At 43.1% G+C, this 16200-nt stretch overlaps 1 protein-coding gene across 4 annotated transcripts in view; it reads left to right on the top strand.

Annotated features, from left to right (window-relative positions):
* The window catches only part of LOC110492195 (signal peptide, CUB and EGF-like domain-containing protein 3), a 108141-nt gene that overhangs the window by 13941 nt on the left and 78000 nt on the right, over positions 1-16200 (top strand). For all 4 annotated transcript variants that reach the window (XM_036947151.1, XM_036947149.1, XM_036947150.1 and 1 more), the window contains exons 2-3: positions 7079-7201; positions 12203-12328. In XM_036947151.1, the coding sequence (XP_036803046.1) occupies positions 7079-7201; positions 12203-12328 (249 nt within the window). The remainder of the gene's footprint in view (positions 1-7078; positions 7202-12202; positions 12329-16200) is intronic.

The following is a 16200-nucleotide window of genomic DNA, read 5'->3' as shown; positions in this document are numbered from 1 at the left end:
GAAATAAAGGTCAGAACGTGACACATATGCATAATGATTTATGGAATCAATTATCCATTTGAATTTCAAAGAATTCCACTGAATTAAATTCTACATTCTTTAGTTCAAATTTATTTCAAATTCTTCCTACGAGTGTGGCCAATTCCATTCAAATTCAAGATTTGAATTGGATTTTAAGACAAATTCTCAACTCAATTAAGAATTGACCCCAACCCTGCTACACAGCCTAATTTACTGTCTACTGTGGATCCAGTAGAATTGTAGCTAGAGATGGGCACCTGTCCTACTGTTTGAAGTGAGACAAGGTGGAGAGCTCTACTGTCAGATGAGACCTGGCCAGGGGAGTACTCTTCTCTACTCTATTCTAGGGTTACAGTTGGAAGATACTTCCTAAGCCAGATGTAGATTTTTTTTATTTTATCCTTATTTTACCAGGTAAGTTGACTGAGAACACATTCTCATTTACAGCAACAACCTGGGGAATAGTTATAGGGGACAGGAGGGTGGAATGATTGAGCCAATTGTAAACTGGGGAAGATTAGGTGACCGTGATGGTATGAAGGGCAGATTGGCAATTTAGCCAGGACACCGGGGTTAACATCCCTACTCTTACGATAAGTGCCATGGGATCTTTAGTGACCACAGAAAGTCAGGACACCCGTTTAACATCCCATCCGAAAGACAGCACCCTACACAGGGTCATGTCCCCAATCACATCCCTGGGTCATTGGGATATTTGTTTTAGATCAGAGGAAAGGGGGCCTCCTACTGGCCATCCAACAATACTTCCAGCAGGAAGAGGTGGGGTCTGGTAAATTTGCTCACATAATCTACCTACAGTACCAAAGGATGAGATTCTATTTCTATGGTACCTACTCACTCTCTGACTCATCCAGGTCCCATGATTAGATTGTCACTGCATCTCTGTTATAGAAAAGCTTACATTTGAAATCTTCATAAAAGCCCTTCTGCTGTTATTTGATTTTGGGCTCTTGCGGTTTTAGCTAATGTTATGAAGGGGACTTACACAACCTCCTACAGCCCATTGTCTTATGTCAGATAATGCAACGAAACCTCTCATACAGCACTTACAACTATCTTACCTGAAGATCCAAAGTGGATTCTATTTATAAAAGGTTGCAAAAAATAAAATCTACCTACAGAGGTGGTGATTTCAAATGTATCAGCAACTACCACCTACACACAGTGCTAATGTATCAGCAACCACCACCTACACACAGTGCTAGGTGTTATTGACTGTGGTATACAAGACTTACCGTAACTGTCAGTGAATCATAACTTTATAGTTGCTTCTGCAGTTCTTATTTACAGTACATTTTGAACAATTTGTTTTGTTCTTTCTGTTTTGTTCCATTTGGTTTTTATACCATACAGTAAGATCCATCTACAGTAGACTCTCGCTGCATGGTCGGTGGACCCAGCTAAGGAGGGGTCCAGCCAGGTTTGAAGTTGGTGTCATTGTTTTTAGAAGACCAGGATCAAGTCAGTGGTCATGATTCCTGAACATTTAGAGTGTGTGAAGGATGAGTGTAAATAGCCCAAATGGAAGCAGTTTATATTTTTATTCACAACGTTTAAAAGCTTTGCCGAACGTCAAACAGTGTGTCCCTTCATTAGCTGGGGAGGATTTGGGTGGGGGCAGGGGGAGGATGCTAAAATTTGCACTAATGTTGACGTCTGCATTTCATCAAACCCTTTTTTGGACCACCAGTCTCCTGCCCTAGTCGGCCTAATAACCCATGAGACGTGCACTGTGTGCTGTGAGCTGCTATGAGCTGTGTGCTGTGAACTGCTATGAGCTGTGTGCTGTGAGCTGCTATGAGCTGTGTGTTGTGAGGGGCTGTGACATTCTGCCACGGCTCACACACACCCTCCCCTCCTCTTCACCCTCCACTTCCGCTGCCTAGCTCCATGAAGGAAGGCAAGGCTAGCAGCTTTTTGTAGACCTGACCCCTGCTTCTTCTCCTCCTCTCTCATCAGGGGTCAAGGGTCAACTGCTAGTGCAGCTCAGAGGTCTTGTTGATGTACTGATGGTGTTGGCCCCCGAAGCTCCATCAATACAGCCACTGATATTCTTTTGTTGTTGTTGTTATGAGCGATGATGGACTGGCCATCCTGTTTATTGTAAGTTTATCTCAAACTATTATGACTGTTAGTCTATAACTGTATGACTCAAAAATTATCTGCATTCTTGTCTGGATTTGGGATTACTCATTTCTGTCTCAGACTCTTGACATTCCTGTTGGACTGATAAAAATCTATTTAGTTTAGCATTGATGAGCCACAACAACCCTGGCCTGGCCACATCACTGTTCTGTTTGTCTTAGTCCAGTGGTATTCAAGCTTTTTCCACTGGGACCCCATTTATTCCACTAGAAATTCTGGGGACCCCATTTTTAAAAATATTTTTACATATACAAATAGCCTTAAATTCATTACATTTTCATATCTTATCAAAGTGAAAAGACACCAATAAATATATTTACTCAATAAAATTGTATTTTTCTAATGATCTTTATCAAAAACATTTGTACATTGTCCCATACAATAATCTGTACTTTTGTTCCGAAATGTTGAATTATTATTTTTTAAAAGGACCCCGCTGCAGTTCCGGGTCGCGACCCCGACTTTGAATACCACTGCCTTAGTCCTAGCATTCCGTTCTGTTCTGGTCTACCCTATAGGGTGTCCCAGCGTTATTCACTCTATTTCTGTGGTAGGGGGAGGAAGAGGGATGGGCCGGGACAGGGCAGGGGGCGGTTTGCAAACAGTGAGGGTCTCAACACACAAAGTAAACATTGCCCTGTGTTTGAACTGTACACCTTGGGTCCAGCAAGTCTCCCACACACTCACTCTCCCCTCAGCCCTATTCCCGACCGGCCCAGCTAAATACACCGCTTATCCCTGGGCCTGCCCATAAATAAGAAGGAACAAGTACCCCCCCCCCGCTGAAAAAATCTGCATAGGCTAGTCATGCTGGTCACCAGTGCTCGTTTTGCTGGTGACCAGCCTTTGCGATGTTTTTGCTGGTGACTAGCCTTCGGTGTATTTTGAACAATGGTGACCAGCCTTTTGCTGTGTGCAACGTCTCACCTCCATGGCCAACAGCCCTGGTATAGCAGCCTCTCTGGCTCGCATGTGGGGGGTGCATTGGAACATGGATGCACAGCAGTGGACTCAGAGAGTTGTACGGTTGTTCTTCTCTCACTATCAGAAACAAATATTTTACTGATATCTGAGTACTATGATGCTGAGGATGGCACCACATTTGTCTGCAGGTCTTTGTTAAACCAAGGTACGAATCAACTTGATTATATAAATGAGCTATCCCCCCTCCGGAACTTTAGATAAGAATAGAGCATGCGCTGTCAGAGCGTCGTACAGGCTGACGATAGCAAAACCCTGGAGACACAGCAGCTCTTTTCGATTTGGGTTTGATAAACCAGGGCTTAGTGCATGACATGCTCTTATTTCACTTAATGTGGTATTAAGAGCAGCCAACTATCCCGGCCCAGTTATGAAAGGAAGAGACTTTGAATGATGTGCCCCGTTACAGGGCTACTACTCAGACAAAGTGCACTGACCTACTTCTTCCTAGGACATCCAACCGTGGGTTCAACCAAAGCGCTGAGCAGAAAGGGTAACTAGCGTACGTTACATTACATTCAGTATGTCATTCTGAGCTCCTAAACTCTAAACTTCACGTCTACATGCACAGAACTACAGCGACGTTTTATCGTTTGGTTGTTTTGACTTTGTTTATTCATCCCTGTCTCAAACCACGGCGTTCAACCTCTGCTGCCTAAACTTGTTCCCAACAACTGTGATACATCAGTGCCAAAGAAAAAAAAGTCCCATACACGTACAGCCTGAAAAAGCAAAGCTTTTCATGTGTTGCATGAGTCAATTAGGAGGGCAGCGTTGCTGAACACATTCAGCAACTTTGTCTCTGAAGTGTTCAGAGGAATGTCCTCGGGACTGTACCGTAGGACCTATTGATTCTGACATGTTTATTTTTACAGCAACGGCCTTTTCTATTTGTAACAGATCCAGCATATTTTCAGCTTTTGTTGTGCATGTGTTGGAGGGAATGCACCCAATTCCCCAGACGGGTGCCTTTTTATTTAAACCACCAACACGCCATCTGACGTGTTCTTTTTACACGGCCAAGACTCTATTTTGTTCAAAGGGCCACTTTATTGAACTACTCCTGAAGTTTGAGTGAGTGACTAACGGGCCGTCTTTCTGAGCCGTTTAAAAAATGTCAGTTTCTGTAAACGAGAGATGAACTCAAGAGATTAAAGAAAGAAATCTCTTACTCAATTTTATATTTTTGTTCCCTGACCTAAGCTGACAGCTCATGAAAAGTTCTTGATTAAGCTCTTCTCAAAGTTCAGAATTATTTCTTAAAGACAAAGTGTTGGCATAATTACCCACTTTCCCCTCTATTGTTTGGCTAATGAGGGGACACAAATTGCTGTCGTCTTCAAGAACACTCAGCACTTGCAGAGTTGTGCTCGGTCCATGCTAGTTAGAAATGAATTAGTTATAGGGGTTTATCAAACTGAAAGCACTCTCCTATATAATGCTATATAATATAATTGTAGCATATCATGTGCATTGCAGAGATGTTGAAGTTGGAGAGCCTTGGTCTTACACAGCGAACACTGAGCTTTGCTCTGTTCTTTAGTGTTAACGAGAGGGAGGTTCAGTGTTAGTGAATGTTGTTGTCCAGATCTGGGGAAATATACAAGGCTGTATAAAGTATGGCAGTGCTTGTTGAAATGTTGAGCTTGGCTTCAGCCAATGTAGTCAAAAGATTAGTTTGTGTAGGCTTGGCTTAAAAGTTAGTTCCTTACATACTCTTGTGCGTTGTGAGTGAAGTGCTTGCTTGTGATGGTTGGGTCTGCTGTTACATCTACGGTTGAGGAGCTTGATCTCTGCTGGCACTGGCTGTAAGATTGGCGATACAAGAAGAAATAGAAAATTGAGAACAGTGCCACTGCTCAGTGAAGTTGTGTTCTAGATTTGGATTTTGGTAGTATTATACAACCATTGTTATGGTTTATAAAGTCAAAGAAACAGGAGAAGGTGAGAAAATACCTATTCTTTTTCCAGGAACACATTTCAATCATTTGCAGGTCTTAAGTAAATGCTTGAGTTTTCAAAGCATAATGCCACAGTTTATCTTGTGTAAAGTGTTGTATTGCATCTTGTCTGAGTCGTAACTCGATATTTTTTACAACAATGTTTCTGTGAAAGGCAATATTTAGCAGTAAAACCAAGTGCACCTCTTCCAAACAGTTAATTGTAAATGATCTGGAGTTGATGACCCGGATAGGAGCATTAATGTAGGCTAAAGTGGACATGTGAGATTCTTTAGTTGTAGTTTTTAATGAATATTAATCACCATAGAGCCTTAGAATCCGTTAACCTGACTAAAAGATGAATCTGTTGTTATGTGGAATGTTGCTTGCTCCATGACCGAAGGAACGTTGTCCTATTCATCCTCGAGGATAATCAGTGAAGAGAAAAGATCCCGCTTGTGTTTCTATCCCTGAGGATTCCCATTGTTACCACGTCATATAAATCAATATGGAGAAATTAACTACTTTGAGCCTTTGGGACTTCTGGTATTGCAAATGCTTGTGTGAGACTGAGAAAAGTCATCTACTAAACTCCTGTAGTCAACATGGCTTGGGATGGGGACAGATTTACAGGTTGCGCAACATAAATTGAAAGGTCATTCCCGATTGAGCCGACATATGCAGCGTCTACCACGAATGCAGTCTCCTCTGACGCGGGAGCCTTTACATTTCAATATGTAAACGCTGAACCTCTGCGATACAGATTAAATAGAGCCAGATGAAAACCTTATTTTCTCATTCAACCTCAAAAGGTCAAACGTGTGTGTAGTTGACCCTACAGACTTCCCTTGGATAGGAAAAAAGAAAAGCTTCTCCAAGGATTATTGAGACCTGACCTCTCCGAAGAACAGCATGGGTTTTTAATGTCATTGTCCTCTCTGGTCAGGTCCATGGAAGTGATGGCCTATGGCTCCCAAGGTAGACGCTAAACTAACAGGTCTCAGATAGCAGGCCGTGTACCCCTGGGATCAGTCCTCCGGGCCCCTGCAGAGAGAGGACTTGTGATAAGGGTCGATATTGGAAGCTGTGTAAACCTCGTTAAGCTTTCCCCCCCTGCGAACGGGGGTAATCCCAAACACCTGGGCTGGTTAACCGGGATCAGGTGGGATTAGAGAGGAGGGGACCATAGAACCCACTCTGCCCCCACTTCACTCCCCAGTTCCCTGTTTTAATCAAGCCCATCATTTCACTTTTATGCAAATATTTGATCAAAGATTGGGATTTTTACATGATCCTTTATTCATAAAATATTGAAATTGATCTCAAACTAATATCCTATTTTTCCTGAGTTTATATGATTTCTTGATCACATCCCTGATTATACATTTTTGGACTTCATCCTTCCCTCTAACTCTGGTTCATGTCCATGGCAGAGGGCTATCTATCCTACCATCCCAATGAAAACATTTTCTTTTTACTCCATTTCTTGACCCGCGTATCAGAGGTACAGATTATCCAAGCCAGCAGGCAGTCAAACAGAGGTTCATCACAGGTCAATCAATGATAGACTGTTTATTTACACGTTATAGTAATTACTCAACTACTTGTTTATTGTTATGAAGCAATCGGTTCTTCAAAAACGCCTGAATTAACCGTTTATTTGTACAAGGGTTTCTGAGAACTATTAAGCTGTCAAACATACCACAGTGTAGCAGGGTTTACTGAGCTGAGTTGTTTTGTCTTTATCAAGTGTGACTGCTTGTATTCTTGTGGTGGTCTGTCTGTCTGACCAGGTACTTTACAGGGGTTGTGTATCCACAGTAAACATCCTATAGTGAATACCTTGTCAGATGGATGATTGACCCTCCTCCCCTAATGTACAGTACATTAGCCACATGGGGATATGAAACATTGTTTGTAGTTATTGTCCTTAGATGTCACTGTTCCCTCCATCTCTCCCTCTCTGTCAGATGTGGACGAGTGTGCAGAGCAAATTGACAACTGCAGCATCGATGCCATCTGCCAGAATACACTCAAGTCCTACAAATGTATCTGCAAGTCAGGCTACAAGGGGGATGGCAAGCACTGCGAAGGTAAGGTGTCAGACACACACACACACACACACACACACACACACACACACACACACACACACACATATATATATATATATATACACACACACATATACACACACACACACACACACACACACACACACACACACACACACACACACACACACACACACACACACACACACACACACACACACAATTGTATGCTTTACATGTCTTATTGGCTTTAAAACTTTAATGCTGGAATCCTTTATGGGGAAACTGCTTCTTCCCTTTGGGATATTTCAAAAACAAAGAAGCTAATGCAAACAACCAACACGGTTTTCCCCTCTGACATCATTGCAGTTCCCAATAGAACAGCAGAATATGTAGAGCAATTTTTTTTTACCACACTACCACACTTGAAGCACCTCACCTCTGTTTCGTCAACAACACAAAAACAATAACAAATGTGCTGGGGGCGGACAGTGGCGCCTTTTTCCCTAATGTAGATTCCACCTTTAAATCCCCGACTGAAGAGAGAGGATCGAGATGTTGCGTAAAATGACAGAGAGAAAAAGACAGGTGCGGCCGACTGCTCTTTTGTGTCAAAGATTAAATGAAGCTGTACATTTCGTGCACATGTTAGAGAAGAGAGTTAAGATAGTGGGATGAAAAAGCAATCAGAGGCTTCTGTCTGCCAAGAAGTAAGGGATGTTTCCACAGCCCAGGGCTGCCCGTGTGACTGTCTATAGCCTGTCAGACACAACCCTGTTTTTGTAGTAGGGAGTGTTCAAAGCCTCTGGATCGTTCTTTCCCCACGTTTTTATTAGTATTACTGCAAAACCATATTTCACAATGTCAACCCCCCACCCACCCACTCCTAAGATTATTCTAGAATGTATTTGATTGTGTTTTTCATGGCTGTTTGCCTTCAGGTTATAAAAGTTTGCTTTTAAATAAAAAATAAATAAAAAAAGTGCCCACTTGAAAATCTGAGTAGAGAGTAGAGCTCTGATACCTGAAAGAGTCTGCGCCTCTCTCTCTTCATCAGCAGTATGTCTGCATAGACTCCTCAAGGCCGATAAACACCATACTGGAAGTATAGTTGATGGCCATGAGCTGCCTGTCTCCCCTATACTGGCTGTGGTAAATAATCATAAAAGGTAGAAGGCAATGCAAAAAAAACCTGCTGTTTTCTGCTAAGGGCAACAAACCCGATCAAATTGAACAAGTGTACGTTTCAAACGCATTCAAAGCTGTGCAAGTAGTGCAGTAGATGTGATACTGTAGTGGTGTAGATCTGGTGTTACCGAAACAAACACCGTAAACCCTGGCAAAACATGGGCCAATGGGTTCAGCCGCTTGTATATGCTGAGGTGGAATTACAGCCTTTGCTATCATAACATTTGCCTTGTGATTGTGGAAGAAGAAGTGTGGAAATGGAGATATTAGGATAGCTGTACAAATATACTCTTCCTGCGTTGCTTTTCAGTTCATTCTGAAACCGTACGCACTAGAGGATTACTCAAATCAAATCAAATGTATTTGTCACGTGCGCTGAATACAACAGGTGTAGACTTTACCATGACATGCCTGCTTACAAGCCCTTTCCAAACAATGCAGAGTTAAAAAGTAAGAAACTTTAGCACGTTGTTTTTTAAACAAGTAACTCAATAAAATAACATTAACGAGGCTATACACAAGGAGTACCAGTACCACGTCAATGTGCAGGGGTACGAGGTACTTCAGGTAGTTGAGGTAGTATGTGCATGTAGGTAGGTTGTAAAAGTGACTAGGCAATCAAGATGTGAAAGTGTTTCTATGTGTCAGTGTGTGTGTGTGGCATCAATATGCATATGTGTGTGTATTTTGTGTTTGTGAGCGTATGTAGTGTACGAGTGTGTGTGTGTGTATGTGTGTGTTGGAGAGTCGGTGTAGTATGTGTGAGTGTGTGTGTAGAGTCCTAACTCAAAATGGAGCACCCAGTCCAGCTAGCTGATATCTCTGTCTATCAGCTACTCTATATCCCATTTCAGGAACTGGATGAGGAGTCTGTCTTGGAGGTGAAAGGCAATGTTTTCCCTCATATGGTAAAGGGGTTATCATCAGCAGAGGCCTCATTATGATCGCAATGATGCGGAAACAATATGATTTTAATGACTGACTCCCTCACATGCCAGACGCTCCTTTTCTCTGTTTCTCATACACACACTCTCATATACTCACACTACACATAGGCCAAGTGCACCCACACACACAGCCCAGAGCATCCTGAAGGTGATGCTTGGATATACTGCACTGCATTTTATAAACTCGTTGGTTCGAGCCCTGAATGCTGATTGCCTGACAGCCGTGGTATATCAGGCCGTATACCACTGGTATGATATAACCAGTTTATAATAGGGAAAAGGCACCACGGGGGTTTGTGGTATATGGCCAGTATACAACGGCTAAGGGCTGTGTCCAGGCACTCTGTGATGCGTCCTGCATAAGAACAGCCCTTAGCCGTGGTATATTGGCCATATACCACTCCCCTTCAGGCCTTATTGCTTAATTATACTGTATGTTTTTGCCTATGTCTCTGCAGGTGTACCCATACAATAACACTAAGGTTGAGCATTCTGTATTCAACATTAGAATTAGATTGGAAATATAGAAACACGTATACGTAAAGACAGCTAGTGTTTTTACCCTGCTAATAGAGGTCCTTGGAGTCCTGCTGAGAGAGGAGGAGATAAATAAACCATGATAGAGAGACAGGATAATAATACATATTGATGTACTAGTTCTATACGTGGTACTTGTTCCTCTATTGCTGATGAGTCATGACTCATGGTGTGTGGAGGGAACTTTGGTCCTTAGTGTGGTCTCAGGTGACGTGCTGCTCTTAGACACTCGTTGGCAGGCTGGCACACACACCTTGGCAGTGGCACAGCCTCTGTCTGAGGATGCCAATGAGGTTGTCTGGGAGAGCAGGGAACAGGGAACATGACAGGCTGGTTCAGAACCATTCAATCCACTCAAACTTCTAGTCCATCAGCATGGGAACCACTGCACTGCAGCATCATGCGTCAGTGCCTGTTAGCAAAGTCCCCTGTCCAAGTCATTACAGAAACCTCTCTCTCGCTCTTTCTCTCTCTCTCTCTCTCTCTCTCTCTCTCTCTCTCTCTCTTTCTCTCTCTCTCTATATATATATATATATATATATATCTTTCTCTCTCCCCTCTCTCCCCCTTCTCTCACTTTCTTTCTCTCTCGCTCTTATTGTCTCTCCTCTTTCTTGATCTCTCTTTATTTTAACCCCTAGAACAGTACTTTGTTTTTATCTCACTGGTATTGCCCATGGAGTAAATCCACCTGTTTGATAGGAATTTGATGCTGCTCCATTCAATGTGAATGAGTCAAATAGGTCTGTAACAGACTGAATACTGAACAGACTGAACAATGGTGTTGGATAGAATCATGTTGATCTTGAGAAATGTCAGTGTTGTGACCAAGAGGGAGGAAGCCTCCTCTCGTTGAGGGGATGAGATTCTCTTAGCCCGGGGTAGATGAGAGTGAGACTGGCATTAGTGTGTCTCCTGTGTGACATCGTGGGATAGAGCAGCAGAAACTTGTGGTGGCAGGAAGCTCTGGGAGTTAGAGAGAGAGTGCACTGGTCCAGGCTCAGCCCATTGCTGTCGAGTCAAATCAAGCACTGAGGCATCTGTACCAGGCAGCTACAAAGATGAGCCAAACCACCCAGATCATTGGCCCTAAATGGGTCAGAAAATAAAAGATGGGATGCATCTCCAACTCTGCCTGACTCCCTCCCTGTCTGCCTCCCTGTCTACCTCCCTGTCTACCTCCCTGCCTGCCTGTCTGCCTACCTCCCTGTCTGCCTCCCTGCCTGCCTGTCTGCCTATCTCCCCGTATGCCTCCCTGCCTATCTGCCTGCCTGTCTACCTCCCAGTCTGCCTACCTATCCACCTTCCTGCCTCCCTGCCTGCCTGTCTGCCTACCTATCTACCTCCCTGCCTCCCTGTCTACCTGTCTGCCTACCTATCTACCTCCCTGCCTGCCTGTCTGCCTACCTATCTACCTCCCTGCCTGCCTGCCTGTCTGCCTACCTATCTACCTCCCTGTCTGCTTCCCTGTCTGCCTACCTATCTACCTCCCTGCCTCCCTGCCTGCCTGTCTGCCTACCTATCTACCTCCCTCCCTGACTCCCTGTCTGCCTACCTATCTACCTCCCTGTCTGTCTGCCTACCTATCTACCTCCCTTCCTGCCTCCCTGTCTGCCAGCGCATCATCAGAGCCTCTTCAGCCACCTCCTCAACAGGCCACTCTACTCCTCTGTCATCTTTATGCTGCTCACTGACTGGAGTGTTGGTTCAGCTGCACGTCTGCTTCTCCTCAGTATTACTCATGTCCTTTGCTTTCTTTTTTTCTCTCGCTCTCTCGCTCTCTCTCTCTCCCCTCTCCCTCTCTGTCTCTCTCTCTCTCTCTCTCTCTCTCTCTCTCTCTATCGCTTTCTCTCTCTATCCTATCATCCATTGTCTCATCTTTAATATCACCTTGTGTTCATGGCCACATTCACATTCTCCACACACTGTACGCCTAATAAACTTAATGTACTGTGCCCTCTGCCTGCTTCTAAATTTGTCTGCCATTATTTATAGAACATTGCATATATCACACTCTCTTTGCACGTCTGCTTTTGTTTCACACACATTCAATTGATTTATTCTATTCTGATTCATCTTTAGTGTTCCTGTATATTTCCCTTTTTATGTTCTGCTCTTGGATTTGTAGTACTTATGCAGATTTCATGAGGGACACATGCACCAATGTTTTGTACTAAAATTATTATTATTATTATTTTTAAACATACTCCTTAAACATCTCACAAGTACCTACGTTTGTCATTTCAATCTCTGTTTCATTTGAACAAGAACACCCTCTCAGGCTACATGTCCAAACATTGGGTGGTGGGGTGAAGGTCAAACATGAAAAGACCATACTCCTAAACCGCCCCCCTGTCTCTTCCTGCAGATTTAGACGAGTGTGCGAGTGAGTACAACGGCGGCTGTGTCCATGACTGCATCAACATCCCGGGGAACTACAGGTGCACATGCTATGACGGATTCCGCCTTGCACACGACGGACACAACTGCCTCGGTGAGTGTGTGTCAGCTGATGATCAGCTTTATGACATTTAGAGACAGTTAGCAGACGCTCTTATACAGAGCAACTTAGAGTAGTGAGTGACTACATTTACATATGGGTCCCCTATGGGAATCAAACCCACAACCCTGGCACCATGCTGTACCAACTGAGCTACATGGGATCTTGTGTCCAGTCAATCACTTTGTTTTGGATAGCCCAAGGAGAGAACTAAAGTACTGCCTACAGAAGGTCCCTGAGTAGGAAATGCCTGGTTTCCATTCAACTGCACATGTGCAAGCCCTAAACATTGAACTTGACATAATTCATGATGTTGCATTAATTAATCTTCCAGACTGGATGTCTATCATACTTCAGAAAAGGGCTTTTGGGGGAGGGATCATTTATTTATCAGGGCTAATGTGTTATGTTTAGACTACTACTGTAGTTCACTTCTGGCAGACGTTTCCTGGTCCCACATAGCAGGATGAAACTCTCACGCCTTCTGTTTTCCACATGCAAAAAAGCCCCCCTTTTTTTCAACAAGTCTGGGTCAAAAGAGTAAATTGATGAAGAGCTTGACCTTGGGTTCAGGGCTCTGAGTGAGCTGTCAGTGGACCATACTTTCTCATGGTTTAATATTACACCAGTGTGCCATTCATATTAGCCCCTTGGAGCACACATTCAACTTAAAAGGCTACAAAATTAAGGGAAAGTAATTCTGCTCTGCTGCTTAGCATAGCCACCCTCTCACCTCTCTCCTCTCCCTTCTCCCCTTTCTCCCTTCTCACCTCTCTCCTCTCCCTTCTCCCTTTCTCTCCCTTCTCCCCTCTCTCCCTTCTCCCCGTTTCTCCCTTCTCCCCTCTCTCCCTTCTCCCCCTCTCTCCCTTCTCCCCTCTCTCCCTTCTCCCCCTCTCTCCCTTCTCCCCTCTCTCCCTTCTCCCCCTCTCTCCCTTCTCCCCTCTCTCCCTTCTCCCCTCTCTCCCTTCTCCCCCTCTCTCCCTTCTCCCCTCTCTCCCTTCTCCCCATCTCTCCCTTCTCCCCCTCTCTCCCTTCTCCCCTCTCTCCCACAGTCTCTCTCGCCCTGCTCTAAAACCTCAAGTCGAACCTGGCTTCTCCTCAGACAGAAACATTTTATTTGAACATCATCAAACATGTGAATCTTTGATGTTGTTTGCTGCTGTGTGTTGACCATGAATGAGAATAGCAAGGGTGATATGATATAACTACTCATATTTCATAGACAGGTTATGGGTTGACAGATGTCTCTCTCTCTCTCTTCTGTCTGTGAGTCCTGTACTGTCTCTTTAGGTATTATCGTCGGTTTACAAAATGCTTCATTGGTGATAGGATAGAGTGATGTGTTGGTGGTGAATTAAATCACTCTGTTCTTTCTGACACGCTAACATGAACAGTAGATCAACTACAACTTTACTTATCAACACAGTAAACATGCCATGGGCAGTCAACAACGACTCATATCTATTTCTCATGCCCTTACAGAACTAAAAGTAGCAAAGTGCCTCCGTAGACTGATAAACATGTACAGGCTTGAGGGGGCCGCTGTCTGCCTCGCTTTGTTACACCAGTTTCTCTCTCTCTCTCTCTCTCTCTCTTCCCTCACACACACACACACACACACACACACACACACACACACACACACACACACACACACACACACACACACACACACATGCGTGCACAACATGCATAGTCTGAAACAGGGTTATTTTCCAAGTCATTTAGCAGAGCCCATTTATTTGTGTGTGGATCAGTTGCTATGCTGTGGATGAGCTCTTGCCTTGCATGCAGGTGTTTAACTGGAGTATCTGTGGTTATGGGCCTGCTGCCTCTTCAGGCCATGCTTCCATCAATCCCTTAGATATACAGTGTCTTCAGAAAGTATTCATTCCCCTTGACTTATTCCACATTGTCTTTTGTTACAGCCTGAATTCAAAATGTATTAAATGCATTTTTTTCTCTCACTGATCTACACAAAATACCCCATAATGACAAAGTGATTTTTTGGGAGGGGATTCTTTGTGAATGTATTGAAAATTAAATACAGAAATATCTCATTTAAGTATTCACACCAGTGAGTTGATACGTGTTAGAATCACCTTGGCCGTGATTACAGCTGTGAGTTTTCTGGGTAAGTCTCTAAGAGCGTTGCACTCCTGGATTGTACAATATTTGCACGTTATTCTTGAAAAAAATATTCAAGCACTCTCAAGTTGGTTGTTGATCATTACTAGACAGACATGTTCAAGTCTTGCCATAGATTTTCAAGACGATTTTAAGTCAAAACTGTAACTAAGCCACTTTTTATCCAAAGAAAAAACTCCCTAGTTTTTGCCAGTGACAAGCATACCCATAACATGATGCAGTCACCACCATGCTTGAAAATATGAAGAATGGTACTCAGTGATGTGTTGTGTTGGATCTTCCCCAAACATAACATTTTTATTCAGAACATGAAGTTCATTTCTTTGCCAATTTTTGCAGTTTGACCGTAGGGCCTTATTGCAAAAAGTATGTATATTTTGAAATAGTTTTATTCTGTCCAGGCTTCCTTCTTTTCACTCTGTTATTTAGGTTTTTATTGTGGAGTAACTTCAAGTAACTACAAGTTAATCCCTCCTCATTTTTCTCCTGTCACAGCCATTAAACTCTGCAACTGTTTTGAAGTTAGGGTGAAATCTCTGAGCGGTTTCCTTCCTCTCCGGCAACTGAGTTATGATGGACGCCTGTATCTTTGTAGTGACTGGGTGAATTGATACACTATCCAAAGTGTAATTAATAACTGCTCCATGCTAAAAGGGATATTCAATATCCCCCCGACCCCCATCAATCAATAGGTGCCCTTCTTTGCGAGGCATTGGAAAACCTCCCTGGTCTTTGTTGTAAGATCTGTGTTTGAAATTCACTGCTTGACTGGAGGACCTTAAAGACAATTGTATTTGTGGGGTACAGAGACGAGGTAGTCTTTCAAAAATCCTGTTAAACACTATTATTGCACACAGAGTAAGTCCACGCAACTTATTCTGTGACTTGTTAAGCAAACTTTTACTACTGAATTTATGTGATATTGCGTGTAGGCCAATGACACAAAATCTCAATCCATTTGAAATTCAGGCGAAAACACAACAAAATGTGGCAAAGCTTGTCCTTGTATTTCTGCATTACACATGGTTTTATTGGTAATGTGCTGTAGCTAATCCCCCACCGGACGTGAGTAACAAGTGGTTGAATCATCATTGAATCATTTAATAATTTTACCCAACTTAGAGACAATGCAATAACACATTAAAGACAAGCTCCAGTACTTTGGCAACCAAGAAAGTATATATTTTTTAAACCTTCCCTCATACATGCATAATCTCTGACCCGAATTACGGTTTTAGCTCAATTAGCCACAAAATCCCACGTTTGAATAGATGTTTTATGGTCACATACACCAGGTAGTTGCAGTGAAATATGTTGTTTTACAGGGTCAGCCATAGTAGAAGAGCACCCCTGGAGCAAATTAGGGTTAGGTGCCTTGCACAAGTACACATCGACAGATTTTTCACCTTGTCAGCTTGGGTATTCGAACCAGCGACCTTTTGGTTACTGGCCAAACACTCAAACCACTAAGCTACCTGCCCACATTACGCATGGTTTTACTGGTAATATGCTGTAGCTTGTCCCCCAATCATTGTGAATAACATGTGGACGAATCCTCATTGTATCATTTAATCATTTTACCTCCATTAGAGGCAATACAATAACACACGCAATTTAACATATTTTTATTTTTTGTTGCACACGTTCAATGTTTAACAGAAGTAAAACATACATATTTAGCGATAAACTGTTTTGCTAAAATCTTTAGAGTAGGTAAA

Source organism: Oncorhynchus mykiss, chromosome 16 (genome assembly GCF_013265735.2).
Source record: "Oncorhynchus mykiss isolate Arlee chromosome 16, USDA_OmykA_1.1, whole genome shotgun sequence".
Classification (NCBI taxonomy): domain Eukaryota; kingdom Metazoa; phylum Chordata; class Actinopteri; order Salmoniformes; family Salmonidae; genus Oncorhynchus; species Oncorhynchus mykiss.
This window is presented reverse-complemented; position numbering and strand designations above follow the sequence as displayed.